Source organism: Lipotes vexillifer, unplaced genomic scaffold (genome assembly GCF_000442215.2).
Source record: "Lipotes vexillifer unplaced genomic scaffold, Lipotes_vexillifer_v1.1 scaffold112, whole genome shotgun sequence".
Classification (NCBI taxonomy): domain Eukaryota; kingdom Metazoa; phylum Chordata; class Mammalia; order Artiodactyla; family Lipotidae; genus Lipotes; species Lipotes vexillifer.
Window position 1 is genome coordinate 3,639,439 of NW_006776285.1, and position 18,421 is coordinate 3,657,859.

The following is an 18,421-nucleotide window of genomic DNA, read 5'->3' on the forward strand; positions in this document are numbered from 1 at the left end:
GGGAAAGAGGAAAGTATAGAGTCAGAGGAAAAAAAGACTTCAAAGATTTTAAACTTGAGCATGAACAAGGCTGGACTGTTGTGAATCTTACCACAAATTCTTCCTGGAAAAGCATAAGGAAAATTTAATAGCCAGGCCTTCAGGAAAACTTGCCGGCACTTTAGTCCTTTGAGGTCATTATTTTTAAAAAGACCTGATTAATTTTCTCTCAATTAATCTGATACTCAGGTCATTTAAAGTAACATGAATTTCATTTTCTTTGCTTGATACGTTAACAATATAAAACAATTACAGTTCTTTCTATTTCAATCTGAATGGAGATTGTATCAAATTATGTATTGAATATATAATGCTCTCAGTTAAAAAGAAGCAGTGGAAAGCTACAAAAGCCAAGAAACCAGAAGAATGTTTTCTCCAGGGACAGTTATGTTTACTAATGTTTCCCAAAACATTTCCTTGTTATGATGAGATAAAAGAATGCTTGTTTTGTTTCTTTTTATTTTGAATTTAATGATGAGAGTCTAGATTCTAAAAGGCAACATAACTATATCTACATGCATAGCGGTAAGGTTGTACTAATTAAATAGAAAAAATAGGCATCAACAAAAGTACTCTATTGGAGTTCAACATTCTTTCAGTTTATTTTCTACGTGTTTCCACTTCGGACATTCAAACTGGGACGATATTACTAAAAATTCAGAACTAATAAACATCAAACTAATTATTTTTCCTAACTGATGTCTCATTGTCTGTTATAGAACTGCTCCAGCAGTTGGGCAGGGCTGCTATTGTATGCATAGTGCCACGTGGCAGGGACCGGGTCCAGCTCTGGAGGCCACTGTCTCTGTCCTTGGTAGCTGTGTGACCTTGAATTCAGAACCCCAGGGGTTTCAGTGGCACAGCCAATGTGGCACAACCCAAATTTGAACCCAACTAAGGAGTAGACCCAGGAGTGAAACAGATTGAGATAAAATGTAAGATATGTTTTATTAATAATGTGATTGCATACATAGAAAGCTCAAAAGAATTTATAAGATATTAGAATTAATAAGTAAATTTGGAAAGCTTGCAGGATACGAGGCTGAAACACATATCAATAACATTTCTCTATACTGGCAACAAATAATTTAAAATTTTTTCGAGTACACCAATTGTAGTAGTACCATAAAAATCAAATACCTAGTATCTGCATACTGAAAAATTATAAAACATTGCTGGGATAAATTAAGGAAGCTCTAAATAAATGGAAGCCTCTGGAAATGCTATATATCATGATATGGGGAGCAGTTTCATGGGTATGTACATATGTAAACATTTATTAATAAATTAATAAATGTTTATTAATATTATAATGTACAGTAGAGATTTCTGCACCATATGTGAGTTATACCTCAGTGAAGCAGTTTTTAAAAGTTAACAAAAAAAACTAACTGACAAACAAACAACAACAATTAAAAAAACACAACAAACTGGATTAGGGACATGGATCAGATATGTGACCACAATAGACTTTTCAATACTAGATTAACCTGTCTAGCCTACTGGCACAACTGTCAACTACAGCCCACATTTACCAAAGGCTGGAGAATCATCCAGAACCTTTGAGAATTGTCAAGTGCAGGCCTCCAGATGAGAGAGAAAGGGGCTGAGCTAAGCATGCCCAGTTTCTTTTTCTCAATCCTGCAAAAAGATGAATCACTCCACTCTTCCCATTGAGTAAGACAAGAGGCCTGAGATGGTACTAAGTAAGAATCTCTTCACAAAGAAGCATTAATAGAAGGGAAAGGGAAAGGAAAACATTTCTCCCCAATCATGATTTCAATTATCTGTGCTTTAATCTTCTCATTTGTAAAATGGTGATAATAGAACAAAACTCATACAGTTTTGTAAGAATTAAAAAAAGTTAGTATATGTAAAGGACTTTGCTAAGTACCAATAAGTGTGGAATTTGAGAAGCAAAGCATAGGAACTTTACAGGGGGAAAGACCCCTTCAGAAAGATAATCTGATCTACTTGTGGTATTTTTTAGATTAGGAAACTGAGACTCAAGGAGATCTAGACCCTTGTCCAAGTTCCATGGCTAGTTGGATATGTATTGTTGATATATTATAGCAGAACTGCCTCTAGCGTTACTGACTGCAAGTTCATGTTCCCAATGCACAGTGAGGCCAAACAAACTGAAAAGTCAGTTTGGAGCTGAGAAAGGTTTATTGCAGGACCAAGCAAGGAGAACAGGTGGCTCATGCTCAAGAAAAACCAGAACTCCCCAATGGTTTGGTGGGGAGAAGTTTTTATAGGCAAAATTTGGGGTGAGGGCTACAGGGTGTGTGACTTTCTTCTGATTGGCTGGTGGTGAGGTTACAGGGCAGTGTTCCAGGAATCTTGTTCTCAGCCTGAAGTTACCGTCCTCTACCTGGGTGAGGGTCTGCCTGCAGAAGAACTGGAAGATATTGTTATGTATATCCCTTAAGGAGGAACCAGGACCCTGCCCCGTGGCTGCACTGTTTCTTTTTTTTTTTAATTAAAAAAAAAAATTTATTGGAGTGTAGTTGCTTTATAATATTGTGTTAGTTTATACTGTACAGCAAGTGAATCAGCTATATGTATACATATATCCCCTCTTTTTTGGATTTCCTTCTCATCTAGGTCACCACAGAACACTGAGTAGAGTTCCCTGTGTTATACAGTAGGTTCTCATTAGTTATCTATTTTATACATAGTATCAATAGTGTATATATGTCAATCCCAATCTCCCAATTCATCCCACGCCCCCCCTTGCCCCTTGGTATCCATACGTTTGATCTCTACGTCTGTGTCTCTATTTCTGCTTTGTAAATTTTGTAGAGACATGGATGGACCTAGAGACTGTCAAACAGAGTGAAGTAAGTCAGAAAGAGAAAGACAAATATCGTATATTAACGCATATATGTGGAATCTGAAAAAATTGGTACAGACGATCTTATTTATTTGCACTAATGTTTCTTGACTGCTCCTCCTTTGTTTTTGCATTCCCTCCCTTCCCCGATAAGCAACTGTTTGAGTCTGCACTTTGGAACTCAGGGAAGGTCAAGGAGGCTGAATGAAGCCTATTTCTTTCAAACAAGAAACTGGGGACATGGAAAGAATTCATAGCCAAGAGAGCCCCACAGGGTCCTGCTCCATTTCACTAGGTCCCAGGTGTTTAAGTGCCTAGTCCCGAGCTCTTTCTTTCTGCTATACCACTCTGCTGAATAGCCATCCTAAATGGCAGCAGATGGAATTGCCAGCCCTTCTCCCCACCACCGTGGATTTCCTGTTTTCAGAAGGTACACAGTCTGTTTCTACCCTCATGGAGGCTCTGTGTGCTGCCATACTCAGGCAGCAATTTATAGCCCTTGTGTTTTGCAATAAGAACAAGGTTACTATCTGGAATCAAGGTAGCTATTTTCACAATCTGCTGTGAAGTAGTTAGGCAGGTATTCTTTTGAAGGTAAATAAACACAGTCAACTACAATTATTTGATTCCATTTAGTATATTGGAAAATGTAGTAGTTTAATGATACCCTAGTGGCCTGTAATGGTTAATGCACCACAGAAAATGAATCATAAAATCCCCTTCTTACTAATAACTCTGAGACTAGTGTTATTAAAAAGGCACTAAACCCCAGGGAATCAGAGTGTTTTCACCTTCCCACCAAGTGACAATAATATTAGTTTGGATTCTCTATTCGCTGGTCATGAAAATATAGGATCTTTGGGCAGAAGGAAAACCTGTATCATATTCTGTTTGTTTGATGATAAATTCTTGCAGCATCATCTGGCACTGTTGCTATGGCAAAGAAAATGGTCCTGTAAAGGCCAGGTGATTTTCTAACTCCGTCACACCTTCCCAAATGCTAGTTCATCGTGAACTGGGGTAGTAGCTGAAGAGAGACTTCTTACTGATGGGAAGCAGCATCCCCTTCCTGTGCAGACCCAGGGGACTGGCAGGGTAGGGAAGTGCATGTGTCACTTTAGATTTACACAAACACACAAGCTGTTTGTGTTTATTGGGAAAAGGGTTTGAGTTACAAATATTCCCTGAAAACATGTGCCCAGCCTCCTGGTTTTCTGTATGATAAATACTGACAGGATGAGCTTCTTTGTCTTAATTTGCAGTTAATAGATTGCGTGCTAGTACTTGTAGTCAGAGAGACAGCTGTGCACATTTGGAACAATTCCAGGGAGAAGACCTCAAAAAGCTTGAAAATGATACCGGTGCGCAGAAGGATGCCCTGTCCTCAGTCGCCAGAAAAGTGTCTCCTCTGTAGACTTCTATATCTACACCCACGTTTCTGCCAACTTAGAGAAAGAACAAGTATCAAGGGGGCATTTTGATACCACTGCTCTTTCCTCACTTATAGACGGTGGGATTCATGTCCCTTTGGCAGGATTATCATGATATCATTATTTGAGTATTGTATATAATAAACACAAAAAACAGTAGCCAGGTATTACTATTAATGTGTGTATTTCCCATTAAGACAAATGTAAAATTAGTTTAAATTAAGAAGAATATTCCACTAATTGTTTATTGTGTATATGTATCAATTAATATACATATGTATACATGAATGTATATATATTTACATGTGTTATTTTATATATTTTTCATATATATATACATATGTACACACATATCTTACTCATAACATCAGTAAATAGATACAGTTGGAAGTCAGCATGGCTCAAGAAACACGTCACCATTTGACCAGTTTGCCTTAATTACACCGGTGTTTCTGGAATAATTATTACTCACGTCACTCACAAAAGTAACCCAGTTTGGACAATAAGTTATACGATAGTCCTAAATAAGGATCAAAAGGAAAACACTGATCTCAAAGAAATCCAAGACCAGTTACAGTCCCAATGCTGATGAATAAGGCATCCACTAGACAAGACAGCTTAAGAAATTTGTACTGGGGACACCAAAATAGTTTTTAAATGTATAATACATCTTTAGTAGCGTTTATCAAAACAAAAACAAAACAACAGACTCAGTGGTCATAAGGTTTGTCCCTAACAGTGAAAAGAATGCATATTTTTTGACAGTTTGCTCCTAGGGTTGACTTTAATAGCTGCCACTTCAAGTAGATGGTTTTAGTAGAACCGTTTAAGTAGCTGCTAGAGCCCTTTCAGTTACTGCTGCATTGAAGGTTATTTTGCCATCCAATTTTTGTCTATATTTTTTCTTCTTTAACTCCTGGTAATTTCTCTAATTCTAACAGCTTTAACATTTAGCTCCAGCACTTGGGAGTTTCGGGCTGTATTTAAAGGCTCATTTAAAACTTATCAGACCGATGGCATTAATTTATCTCTTTTATATCCCAATATAAAAAAAGAGGGAAAGCAAACTAACATTTAAGACCCAGGGGTTTTGGGTGGCAGACATAAATTACCTTATTTCAATGACTTTGCAGTTTTTTCAGGGAGGATGTTTGCTTTCTGCTTTACGTAACCTTCTAGACTTATTCTGTGCAGTTTGATTTTAAAATGCCCCTTCTGCCTCTCTTACTCCTATTTCCTCTTGGGAAGTGTTCTTTCAAGTAGGAAAATATTACTTTAGCAAATCACACTTTTAACAAGTTCTTATTAAGCAACACTGGAAGATGAGTTAAAATGGAATTTGTCCCCCCTTCAACCTGACCTGGGTATTTTGTATCTCATTCTTAGAGTAGATGCACATATACCTTTTTTACATTTTCAACTATACCTAAATAGATTAGCCTTAAATAGAAGTCTTTGTAAATGTCTTATTTCATCTCAAGCTCAATGTCAAAGTCAAAACTCTACCATTTCTTCTAAGTACTTCAAGCTCTCTAAGTTCCTAAGATACTCTGTTATTCTCCAGCCCAGACACCTTAGGGCTCAGCGACCTATTCAGGCTTCACCTGTGACATAGGTGGAAATGATTGCAGAGTATTTGAAATTCACACGTAAAGCTAAAGGTTTAGATTAAATGTGTAGTGTGACTCTTCCATCAAGAAACATTTTACCTGAGTTTCTAATAATTAGCAAATCTTATTCTAATATTTCTGTACCACCAACCATATAGAAGAAGAAATTCATACTACCTAGTTCTTCTTTTTACTCTAGGTTTTTTTGGTTCTAGAGATGATAAAATTAGTGGAATCATCAAGAGAAAATATTGGGGTTTAGATAATGCACAAACTGATTTACAATGGGTTGTGGATTGTCACAAAGGATATAAAAAATGCTTTTCCAGGACTGTGATATAGGGAGACTTTTAATATAAGTCTCTGTGAACCCAGAGGAAATAAGAGCTATTTTCATTGCTCCTTAAGGATTTCCTTGCAGTATGTGAAAGTTCTTTATTTTCACCTCTGTGGCATTTGTTTTATATGTTATAAAGCTGTTATTGAATTCAGAAAATAAAATTGAATAAACTATTTTCAGATAGAATACAGCAGAGATAGTCACAAATACAAAGCTTGAACAGGTAGGTTTGGCTTTCCCTTCTTCTGAGAGCCCTGAAAAGCGTTTGGGAATTAAACATGCAGGTTTAGACTTCATTACTGCAACCTTGGTAGTGATCTGTTTTTATGTTACAGGCAATGAAAGCTTAGAAGAAAACTATGTCCAGGACAGTAAGATGGGGTTTGTCATCAACGCCATCTATGCCATGGCACATGGGCTACAAAACATGCACCATGCCCTCTGCCCTGGCCATGTGGGCCTCTGTGATGCCATGAAGCCCATCGATGGCAGCAAACTCCTGGACTTCCTCATCAAGTCCACGTTCATCGGTGTGTCTGGAGAGGAGGTGTGGTTTGATGAGAAAGGGGATGCTCCTGGAAGGTAAAGCAGTCTTTTCCATAATGGATCTAAATAACCCTGTGATCCTCTTTGAGCCAGACAGATGGATACTCTGGCTCCCTTTGGTTCCATGGTTTCTGGGTGCCACGACGATAGACGCAAACGAGGGTAGACACAAACGAGGATAGACGCAAACGAGGATAGACGCAACAAGATAGCTAAAAAGAAAGGGCTAATGTTAGATGGAAATTACATTATAAAACATTGAAGAACTTCTTATTGGTAAATACCCACAATCCTGCATCCTACCAGTGCCACCCCCCTACCTCCCCACACACACATACAGCTATCATCCCTGGTCTTCCCTTAGAATGCCTGGGACCTCCCTGCAAGCCCAAGATACTAAGGAGATTACACCTGACCAGCAGGATTCTCCCTGACACTGCCAACATCAGGTCAGCCTCCTTCTAACTGATTAGTCCCAATACTATACTGGTTGTGGAATATTTTAATATTATTCCTGCTTAAAGAGCTTAATATATGATGAGAACCAAGTCTTCATATGTATCCCTTTTTTTCAGGTTAACTTATGTTCCTGCTAACATGTTTCTTGGAACAAGAAAGAAAAGAATTTTCTGTCTGGTATTGAGTCTCTATGGCTTCCAAAGAATTAATCAAGAAGCAAAGTAAAATTAAATCTAACAAACTATATATATTTTTCCCAAGTCATTTTATATACAGTCTCTTCTGCAACACTTGCTTTTATAGTACCAGTTAGCTCATATGTAATTGGTATGCAGAGAATATCAGTATAAACAGTAGTTGTGTTCTTTCATAGGAATTTTCTTAGGCAAGGGATGATCAGAACAGTGGGATAAAACTTAAAACCTGCAACAGGAAAGAAAAAAGGCCCTCAGTCTGGCTACGGCACAGTGTGCCCACAATCTTTTTTGTTTTTCCTCCTAAGCCCTGTTATCTTTCCGTACATAATTTTGCAAAGTGAGAGATTTTAGAAAAGCATATGTTGTGATAAAACAGATCATCAAATCATTTAATCCTCATTGCTATAGGCATATCATTATCTTCTTTTACAGATGATAAAACTGAGTGTCAGAGAAATGAAGAAACTCACCTAAAGTCACGCAGAGAGTAGCTGGTAGAGGCAGTGCAGTCCAAATTGACACTTGTAATCTTTTTGCCACATCGTGCTGCCTTTTAGCTAATCCTAAAATTAGGCAAAGTTGCTGGCAACCTTCTTAATGTCATTTCAAATGTACTGTAAGAGACTATTTGACCCTAAATAATTCTTCACATATCTCTTCCTTTCATGTAAGCTTAAAGTTCTACGTTTAGAGAGTGCCTTGCGGGGCCTAAGTGCATTCTCCCTGTTAAAATCCAACAGCTCCAGGAAGGATAAATGCTATAAGTAATACTCAGCAATTAAAGTGATGAATTTATCAGATTCCTTCCAAGCTGCTACTGAGGTGGGAGCAGCTTTAGATGAAAATGAGAGTGGGAAGGATGGAATGATGCAGGGCCTGGGCGTGTGGAAAGCTTCCAGGAGCTGAGCACCTTAAGAAATGGTACCAGAGGAAAAAGTGATTCAGAGCACTGACCGCCCCCACCCCGCCCCCCTTTAAACCCGTGGTTGTAATCCTGGGTTCTACTGGAAACCAGGTTCTATCAAGGATTGGATTTGGCATGGAAACCTTCCTTCATGATTCTATAACATACACAATGTGCCTAAGACAGGGCCAGATGCATTTCCCACACAGCGTAGACATGAGTTTCCTCCTCCTCTCTCTATTTGTAAACTATCCAAAATATAGGCCCACAGTTTTAGCTTGTTTCTCCTTCATCTTTAATTCCGTATTTAAATCAAGAGTTTTCCCCTGGGTCCCTTTTCAAGGATCATTTCCACAGGCTTGAAATTGGTCAGCTTCATCTGTATTCAATTTCTATTTCAACCACTTCCCTCTGTTTCTATCTCCTGTCACACCGTCATTCATGCTTTTGGTCCCTCTTGTAATTATCTTAGTTAATCATCATGCAACATAGATTGAGTGCATTGAAAGGATGCTGTAAAGTTGTAATTCACAGTGTGAGGATATTCCAAATAACCGCCAACGTGCGAGAAGGGGCTCTGGGGTCAAGAGAAAAGGGCGGTGTTCCTTTACACACACCACTGGGGAAGGCCTCTTTTTAGTAAGTCAGTATTTTTCCCTTGGTATCTTCAAGCATTTTTTTTTTCTCCAGCTTTTGGGACTTTTGAAAAGTATGTTTTCATACCAAAATATTGTGAATTTTTCAGTTCCTAAATGCTAATTAAGCGTGAACTGATTTCTCCTATTGAAATGAGGAAGTTGAAATAAAAGTCTTAGGAAACTGATTTATAGGAAAAAGATATTCTAAAGCTCGCATTACACCTAAGCCTGCACTGCAAGTATGTAAGAAGATTTCACAATGTAATATGGAGTAAAACATAAAGATTAAAGGAAATGAAAAAGGGAATTATTCATACCAAACACAGCAGGCTCTGTAACCATAAGGACCTTACAATGGGAAAATATTGCAGGTGTAGATTAGTGTCCTTGATCAGCAAGATGAATGCGAGCCACCAGCCCACAGTTAATACCCACGTGGATATCACTCAGAGAGCTACTCTGAGAACATTCTGGTTTGTCTCAGCAGCCAGAGGAATGAGAACCCTCTATTAACCAAAAATCAGAAAGCAGAGAGGTGAATAACGTGCTCCAGTTGCACCATTCTCTCTTCTCACTCCATGTAAGTTTTGTTCACCTGGAAAAGTAGGGGAAAGACTTCCTTTATGCCCCGAGAGTCCCCTTTCCCTTTAGGGAGCTGCTACTTCTAGAAATTGCCAGAATCTGATTGTGGAGAAGCCACTAGCCATCCTGTGGGTGACAGGATGCATTTGCACATTAAGAACAGGCAGCAAAGCTATTAAAAGATATTAGTTGTCTAGATAAAGAACTAGGCCAGATATGGCCAATAGGTTTCAGATGCCAGCTAAGGTTGATTGGTAGTAGCTTCCTGGAGTGCTGGGCTGAGGAGGATTCTGAGTCTGTATCAGGTTTAGAGGGAAAGAATTCCGAGATGGGTTAGGTAGGGATATTAGGGAGGGGAGGAAGAGAGCTGAGGAAGAGGAATGTGTGTTAGTTAATTGCCATCTATTTCTTTGGGTCACCCACAGAGAGTAAGAGATATTGTCTCATATTCTAGTGCAGGAGAGTGAAGAATGCACAGGTACTGCAGGAAAGAACCCCACTTTGCAGAGCCACTGAGGGAGAGTCAGGCATCCATTTTTGGGCAACTGCCACTTGAGTTATAGTTTCCTTGGAGTAAATAGCAACATGGAAAGGAGGTTAAAGAATACCAGAGAACTGTCAAAAAACCGAGAGAGAAATGACTATGACAACACAAAGATGTTCTCATTTTCTTATAGTATGGAAATAACCAGAGTGTTTTAGCACATTAATAGTGCTACTAATGTGAATGATATAGTGATATTGCCTTACATATGTATTTCTCCCAATTGCAAACAGCCTTATGTTAGTAAATTCCCACAAGAACCCCATGAGCCTTTACAGAGTTTAGTGACATTCCTAAGTAGTATAATCTACTATTAAAACATTAGGAAAGAGATTCCAGCTTATACATTCTAATGTCAAATGCTGTGTTTTTTCCACCAAATTGGAAAATGCTCTCCACTGCCCACACTGGGAAATGATGTATCTGGTCCCCAGAACACACTCTGGCTACAGTGAAGATTTCTAAATGTAGATTTTACCATTGTGCAGCATTGCAGCATTTGAAATAACTGAAATAACTGACACCAATTACTTGGATTCAGAAATGTTTGTCCTGATCAAGGAAGAGACCAGTTTAAATGTCAATGCTCAAGATGTTAAATTCCAAACATCCTTGCTAATTAAAGGTGCATTTCTCGGATTTCGTGCTCTATTAGCACCTAAAATAAGTTCCAGACTTGGTAAAACTCACCTCTTTTAATCCAGTGTAATTAAAATGGCAACTGAATGTGAAAAAGGAATTTGGAATAAAAGTACTTAAGCTAAAAATTAGTGTTCTGAAGAATTGTTACTTGATCAAAGAATAATCTAGTGAATAATGATTTGAAGGATATGGTGATGGACTCAGCACATATAGAATTTTTTTGAGAATAAGCAGAGAGAAAAGTACAAGAATAATATATTCTTTAATGAATATGGATGATACACAGAGACTGAAGAATGGAATATACATTTTGGAAAATCAGAGGATACATAACTAAATAAACTAAAATATTGACAGTAGCTGGCATTAGGACATGGGATGATTCTAACTTTTCTCTTTCTTCTCTCTATTATTACCTATTTACCAAATTCCTTTGGTTTCTACATCATGTCCATATTCTCCAAGACACACATGTTGTTTTCTTTGTAGGTATGATATCATGAATCTGCAGTACACTGAAGCTAATCGCTATGACTATGTACATGTTGGAACTTGGCATGAAGGGGTGTTGAACATTGATGATTACAAAATCCAAATGAACAAGAGTGGAATGGTACGGTCTGTGTGCAGTGAGCCTTGCTTAAAGGGTCAAATTAAGGTAAGCCAGCCACACATGCATTCTTGGATGGTGTCCATGAGGAGACCTCCTGCCTGGGCATAAGCAAAGAAAAACACAGACATTTTTCTTTGACCAGACTGTCCAGAAAGGGTGCACCAGGCATACTGTTTCTGTTCTTGTGTTTAGCAAAAATGAGGAAGACAAAGAAAGATTGGGAAATGGAATAGGCAAACCACTGGGATATTTAGAATAGTCTTTATTTGAATCGTAATGATGAGCTGCAATCTTAAATACGATATAGAAAGCAAGGGGATGAATAATCAAATTAAAAATTAAGACAGAAGTAAACGTGGAAACCAAAGCCAATGATACTGCATACTCATAGTTCTAGCTATTGTTAAAGAAAGCAGAAGCTGAACGATGCCAAATAAATGTATAACTAAAATAAAAGAAGCTGAAATGAGGTAACACAAAAGGATTGCTTACCACTTCTCTTTTCTCTACTAAGTTCTTTGAATTTTCCTGAAAATGGTATTTTCCAGCCAAGAGAGAGTCTTCACTTCTAATTATTCCCAGAAGTTTTTTTTTTTTTTTTTTTTTTCCAGGTTGGGGCAAGTGAGTGATCATGATATTACTATATATTTAAAACTAGAGTAAATAAACCTCATATACTGGGCATTTGGCTGAATGGAGTAGAGAGAATTCTTGGTGAAGAAGACATAGAAAGAGCACTCTCTGAATCCCACGCTATTTAAAAACCAGATTGGCTGACGCACTAGGAAATGGAGCGTAGGGGAGTGATTGTGAACTGGCAGGAGTGTGGATTAAATGACCTAATAGGTCTTTCCCATCTCTAATTTTCTGTGACTCATCTCTGGGAGCAGACAAGCCGTCAAGTAAATGTCACAAGGCACAGCTGGGGCTGGAATGTATACGGTGTGAGGCTTCTGCTCTCTCGCCACGTGGCCACGCTGCTATGCCATTCGCAGGAGCCGTAGTACCAGCCATGCGAGGGAGAGGCCCTGAGAAGTATACTTAGGGGCCTTTAGGGCAAGAGTCTAGTAGTGCTGGTATAGCAGCTGGAAAAGCTTTATCACTGCTGATCAAAGAATGTGGAGGATCTGGAACCTGCAACATCTTTTAGCAGCTGAGAAGAGCTGTCTGGGTGGACTCAAACTCTCAGTAGAATCCGTCACTTTGACTGTGAAAAAAACTTCTGAGGCAACTCACCCTAGTTGCAGATGTCACTGCCTTCTCTGCAGATGTGATATTAAAAATATTTAATAATTGTCACGATAACCAACCAATCAGAATGAACTCCATTTTAGTGCTATGACAGGGTGCTGGAGGCCTCCTGCTATGCCCACTGTTAATCCTTGAGTTGTTGGATCATGGGAAGACTTAGGTGAGGAATCTTACATGGATAGGGTAGCATGGGGCAATCAGGGGGCTTGGAGAGACACCATTAGTTTCCAGCCAGTACAGAAGCATTTCAGTAGTGTAAGAATGACTCCAGCCAAACCATTGTGTACAGGACGTATGTCAGTGCTGCTTCTCCCCCAAGAATCCATTTCTGATTCTTATCCAGATGGAATTTTTCACATGGGGCTGTCTGGTGGTATTAGGAATATATCCTCTGAAGTTGAGAGGCCTAAAACTTCTCCTTGACTCTTACCACAGGATGCCAGACCACTGGATTCTGGGTTGGTTATCTTCTCTGGATGGTAGGGAAAACCAGGGAGACCTGAAGTCATATGATTGGGACAGCCCAGAAGCCCTGGGCTTTATGCTCTCCTGTGACCCAAAGGGTGTCACATGTTCATCTCAGACCTCCTCCCCAGCATGGGTGGCAGCATTGAATCTTTAGTGCAGACAACTGCTGTGAAAAAGTTTATGAAACTACACAGTTTGGTTATTCAGAGTATAAGAAAAACAAACAAACAAACAAACAAACAAATACAACCCTGGCAAGAGAAAACAAATCAATCTAAAGATACTCTGCACTCCAGTTCCCTTTCAGACTTCCCTCCTGTTACTCTGACTGCTGGCAGGCCATGAATGGGAGCTCACATGCCATGTGTAGTCCCATTTGTATACTCCAGAAGATAGACTTTCCCCCCACCCCCAAGTTCAGAGGAAAGGCTGTCTGCATGCATCTTTAAGCTAGATACTGAAGTATTTCTGGCATCACATTTGCATTACACCCATGCAGTGTTATCGAAGGAGATCCCAGAAATCTTTGCTGAGCCATTACAGAGCACTTGCTATAAATGCAAATCTCTTGGGGTCCAATTTTCATAGTATTGTATACCCTGCAGGATAAAAGTATGCCCGTTCTCAATAGCACCTGGAGTGGAGGTGAGGGGGGATGTTTGTTTGTTTCCCATAAGCACCATGGGAGGTATGGAAACGAATAAAATCTGAATCCCATTTACCAAATAATAGCATTTATATTCTTACATCGTCAATTTGCCATCTACCAAGTTCAGGATGCAGAGCCAGGTCTCTCAGTAGCCACTACAGAGACTGGAGGGAAGCAACTTAAAAGGTGATTGTAGGACTTGCACTTGTATTAACTGAGAAACATAACCTTTAGGAAAGGGTTATTCACTTTAAATATCAAATGCCACTTAAAATGTTGAAATAACCATTTGACTTCTTTTGTGATAACCCATAAAACTGTCTTATGGTAATTTCCTTTGAAGTAGTTAAAAGTCCAGTTTTCTTATGTTATTGATTTTAGAAATATGAATATAATATCCTATAAATATAATATTTTATGGAGGAGAAATTGATTTCAGTCATACCACAGTGGTAAATAAAATCAAACTTCTATCGTTCTGTCTTATATTAGTCAGGTTTCAGTCAGGAAAGAAAGAACCCATGCCAGGTGGTTCAACAGAGGAAATTTAAGGTAAAAAACTGGTTATAAAAGTAAAAGGGGGGCTTCCCTGGTGGCGCAGTGGCTGAGAGTCCGCCTGCCGATGCAGGGGACGCGGGTTCGTGCCCCGGTCCGGGAAGATCCCACATGCCGCGGAGCGGCTGGGCCCGTGAGCCATGGCCGCTGAGCCTGCGCGTCCGGAGCCTGTGCTCCGCAACGGGAGAGGCCACAACAGCGAGAGGCCCGCGTACCGCAAAAAAAAAAAAATGAAAGGAAAAAAATAAAAAGTAAAAGGGGGCAATGAGGCAACTCAGAGATGAGCAACAGTAGGAATCATTCCCACCTCTGGGCTAGAGGGACACAGGGAAGGTCACAGATACTACCTGAGACACCTCCTGAGGTGGGAGGGGAGCTTACCTTGATACGAGGCTTCTCCTCTCTCCGGCTCTTCAGTCTCCCATTAGGTCCTTACATTCTGCCAACCGTATGGAGAAGACGCTGGAAAGAGAGCCTGAGCAATGTAGTGCGCAGATACTTAGTTCAGGTTCCCTTGAACCCTGAAAGCTAAGCAAGGTTAAGTGCTAATGCATTACTGGGAGATACAATCCCAGGGAAGCAAGAGTGAGAGGAAAAGGGAAGGGAGGCATAGAAGCATGGCGGAACACCTCTACCACTAAGGTGAAGCGTCACTGAGCAGGACGCTGCCTCACTGAGCACAGCTCAGCCTCACGGAGGTCTCTGGACAGGCTGCTCGGGCTGTCTGTTGGAGCAAGGAAGGGAGAAAAATGTACACACTCCTGCCATTCTGTTTTCTGCTTCCTGTGGTCAGCGTTTGCTCACAGGAAGTGACGTCATCTGACCCCTTTAGGCAGCTGCTGGGGAAGCCAGTGTCCATGTCCTGCTATGTGGACCTTCTTTGAATTTGGAAGCAGCAGGGGGAGAAGTCTCTGTGGGTCTTACACAGTCTGGTCTGGGCTCCTGCTGTGCTGAATTACCAAGGAGGCAGTTCTAGAACCCAGTGCCTCCTCCAGGGGAGAGAGAGTCACCTGGACATGCCAGAAGATGACACAGTAGTGGTAGGCTCTGAGGTAGGAGTTGCAGAAGCATCCAGAACCCTCAAGATCCAGGGGCCAAGGGCCTAAGAGACAGGTCAGGCAAAAAGAATTTGAGGCTGCACGTAAAATATGGACAATGGATCTGCAAGCAAACAGCAAGGGCCTGGCACTTGTATTCGTCTCCCACACCTAGCCCGCTGCTATTTTCCTTGGTGTGGGGAAGGCAGGAAGGCGGTAAGAAGGGGTGGGAAGGCAACGGGGAGAAAGTGAAAGAAAGGAGAAGGGAGGCAATAGAGATCGGGAACTAACATTTATCAAGCATATTCTTGTGCAAGTACAAGAATGGATGCCATCGTTTCAATTATTCCTTAAAACAGCCCTTTTAAAGCAGATATTATCACCCCATTTTATAGGTGAGAAGTCAGAGGCCCAGAGGGCTTGAATCACTTGCCCCAAGCTTTCTCAGCTAGTGGTTAAGAAATGCCGAGCTGAGCTTGGAGCCAATCCAAAGCTCTTATCAACCCACAGCCACATGTTGTTCACCCATCTTTCATTATATGAACTGGCATATTTCCTACAAACGCAAGTTTCAATTGCTAAAGCTGATTTTCTTAATAGTTTACAACAAAATTATAAATAGAGATCCACTTTGAAATTGCTGAGGGAACAGAATCTAGAATTAAGCAGGCAATAAATATTAGTGAAGGTGGTCGGGAGAGTCTGACAGAGATGGGGAAACCGGCAGAGAATCCCAGGTCCTGGGGATTGCTTTCATTCACCTCCTATTCTTTCTTTTCCCCTCTCTTCTCTTCTAGTGTTTTCTTCTGTGTAGTTCGTTTTTGGATTCTTTACTCCAAGGTGATGGTTTGAGTCTGGGAGTTTAGGCCTGGAAAGCAAAAATCACTACTCCCCCCCTTCTCACCTGGCCTATCAAGATAGAATTATGGAGACCATATCATAAATGGCTCTTCATTATACATGCCATATTGTCATGTAGTAAAATACACCCTATATATGTGGAGAAAAACCCAGATACACATATTTTTACAAACTGTATATTTCAGAATTGGGTTAACTATGTTTTCCCTGAACCATCTGAACTGAGGTGCAGATATCATGAAACTTCGTACCTCAGCTTTTGTCTTATAAGAATAAGGGCAATTCTCACATGGCCATAAGACCAGCTAAGAAAGTTAGCAATAACATCATCAACCACAGCTGTCCTGTTCACCTCAACTTCCCCTTTTTCTGAATCAAAACAAACTATTTAACTTGTTCATAGTTAATGCAACCATTTTGGCAACCAATGAAACAATGACATAGTTTCTTCATTATGTAATATTTTCTAAATTCCACTGCAGAATGGCAGGTTCTCCACAAAAATTGTCCACAGGAATATCAAAATTCCTTATCTGAGAAGGTTATGATTACATAATGATGATGTGATCTGCTCCAGCTACTAAAAACATACTGGCTAAAATTTTGAAAAAAGTTGAAGACAAAATACTGGGTTCCTTTTTGTATTTTATTATGTATGTGAAAGCATGAAATTATTATAGTGTCCCTGGATGAGAGAAAACTTTGCAAGCACTGGTCATAATGAGAAATTCTATGGAATCATCATTAATTTATTCACAGCCACTCTGAGTAATACCTACACCTTCACCTCTCATGCTTTGACCAGTGTTTAAGATGGTCTCCTGGTTACTGAACTTTTTGGTGATCACCGTAACCTCAGATCTAGCTTGTCTGCCACTTTTGGGGACAGGTGCTGATAGGACCTGCTGCTGAATCACATGACACCGGGCAGAGAAGGAACGCAGCAGCTGTTGTGTCTTGCAGGTGGCAGTGGCCAAAGCAGGGCTCATTTTCTGTTTTAAGTAAATATTTATTGAAGTATAACACACATACAGGATAGTAGAGAAGGAAGGCAATAGTACACATTGGACTCTTACTTCTAGGCCTTTTCTTTAGCTGATCCCACTGCCTAGAACTCTCTTCCACCAGATATATTCAGGACTTACTCCCTTTCCCTCTCTCAAGTCTTTACTCAAATGGCATATCTTTGTGAAGCCTTACCTGACTACCATATGCAGAATTGCAATCCCCAATTCCACGTGCCTCCCTATCAAGACTAGGACTGAGATGAGGCAAGTGAAGAACTTAGGGCACAGACCCTAAAGTGGCCCCCCATCAAGATCCTGCAAGTGCAGGGTGGGCATGTGCACAACGCTGAGGGTTTTTAGGGCCTCTTTAAGTCTGGTCCCTAGGCACTAGGCTTGCCTCACCTTGGTCCCTGCCCTGAAGCCTATTCCTCTTTCTTGCTGTAGTTTTCTCAAAGCCCTTTTCTAGGATGGTGCTCCTCAAGGATGGGGATATGATCTGTTTTATTCACTGATTGTGAATGCATAATGTGAATCAATGAATGCATGAACGATTGAATGCGTATGCCCTGCATAAGCATTTCATTCCTCCTTCTAGCAGTATACATATTACATTATGTCAGATTTTGAGCTTCTTAACCTCAGTGATCATCAGGTCTTTTCATTTATTTGTCTGCATGCATAGCACCATGTCTGGCACACTGGGCCACTAAATAAATGTTGGTTAAGTAAATATATATCTGCCAACTTCTGAGATATAATTTTGGTTCTCAGCATAACATGCCATCATTCTGACAGCTGTTTTTACACAAGGAAGAGCTTAGTTCTTGAAAATAACTGGTGATAATGTGCCTGAGGTTTGCACAAGTTACTGATCCCCTCTGCAGCTGTTTCTTCATCTGCAAATGTAAATAATTAACTTCACTCCATGGAGTGGTTGTGAGGTTTAGTGTAATTCTGTACAGAGGGCCTTGCACATGGTCTCGTTCAATGTATGTCCATTTTTGTGATCATTTTCTATTCCTATATGATTTTTGTTACATTTCCTCTGTAATAAATTACTACATAGGGATTTTCCTAAACTGATATTTTTCTATAATTCTTTCAAGGCTCTCTTCAATTTCCTCCTATTTTTTATTCTCTTTGAATTCTTCATTTTCATTTCTTTTGTTTATGTAATATTCCATATTATTTCCCTCTTTTCTTTCACATACAT

At 39.9% G+C, this 18,421-nt stretch overlaps 1 protein-coding gene across 2 annotated transcripts in view; it reads left to right on the forward strand.

Moving 5' to 3' along the window:
• Nucleotides 1-18,421, forward strand: part of GRM1 (glutamate metabotropic receptor 1) — a 371,163-nt gene that overhangs the window by 299,382 nt on the left and 53,360 nt on the right. For both annotated transcript variants that reach the window (XM_007450327.1, XM_007450328.1), the window contains exons 5-6: nt 6,591-6,837; nt 11,257-11,425. In XM_007450327.1, coding sequence (XP_007450389.1) covers nt 6,591-6,837; nt 11,257-11,425 — 416 coding nt within the window. The remainder of the gene's footprint in view (nt 1-6,590; nt 6,838-11,256; nt 11,426-18,421) is intronic.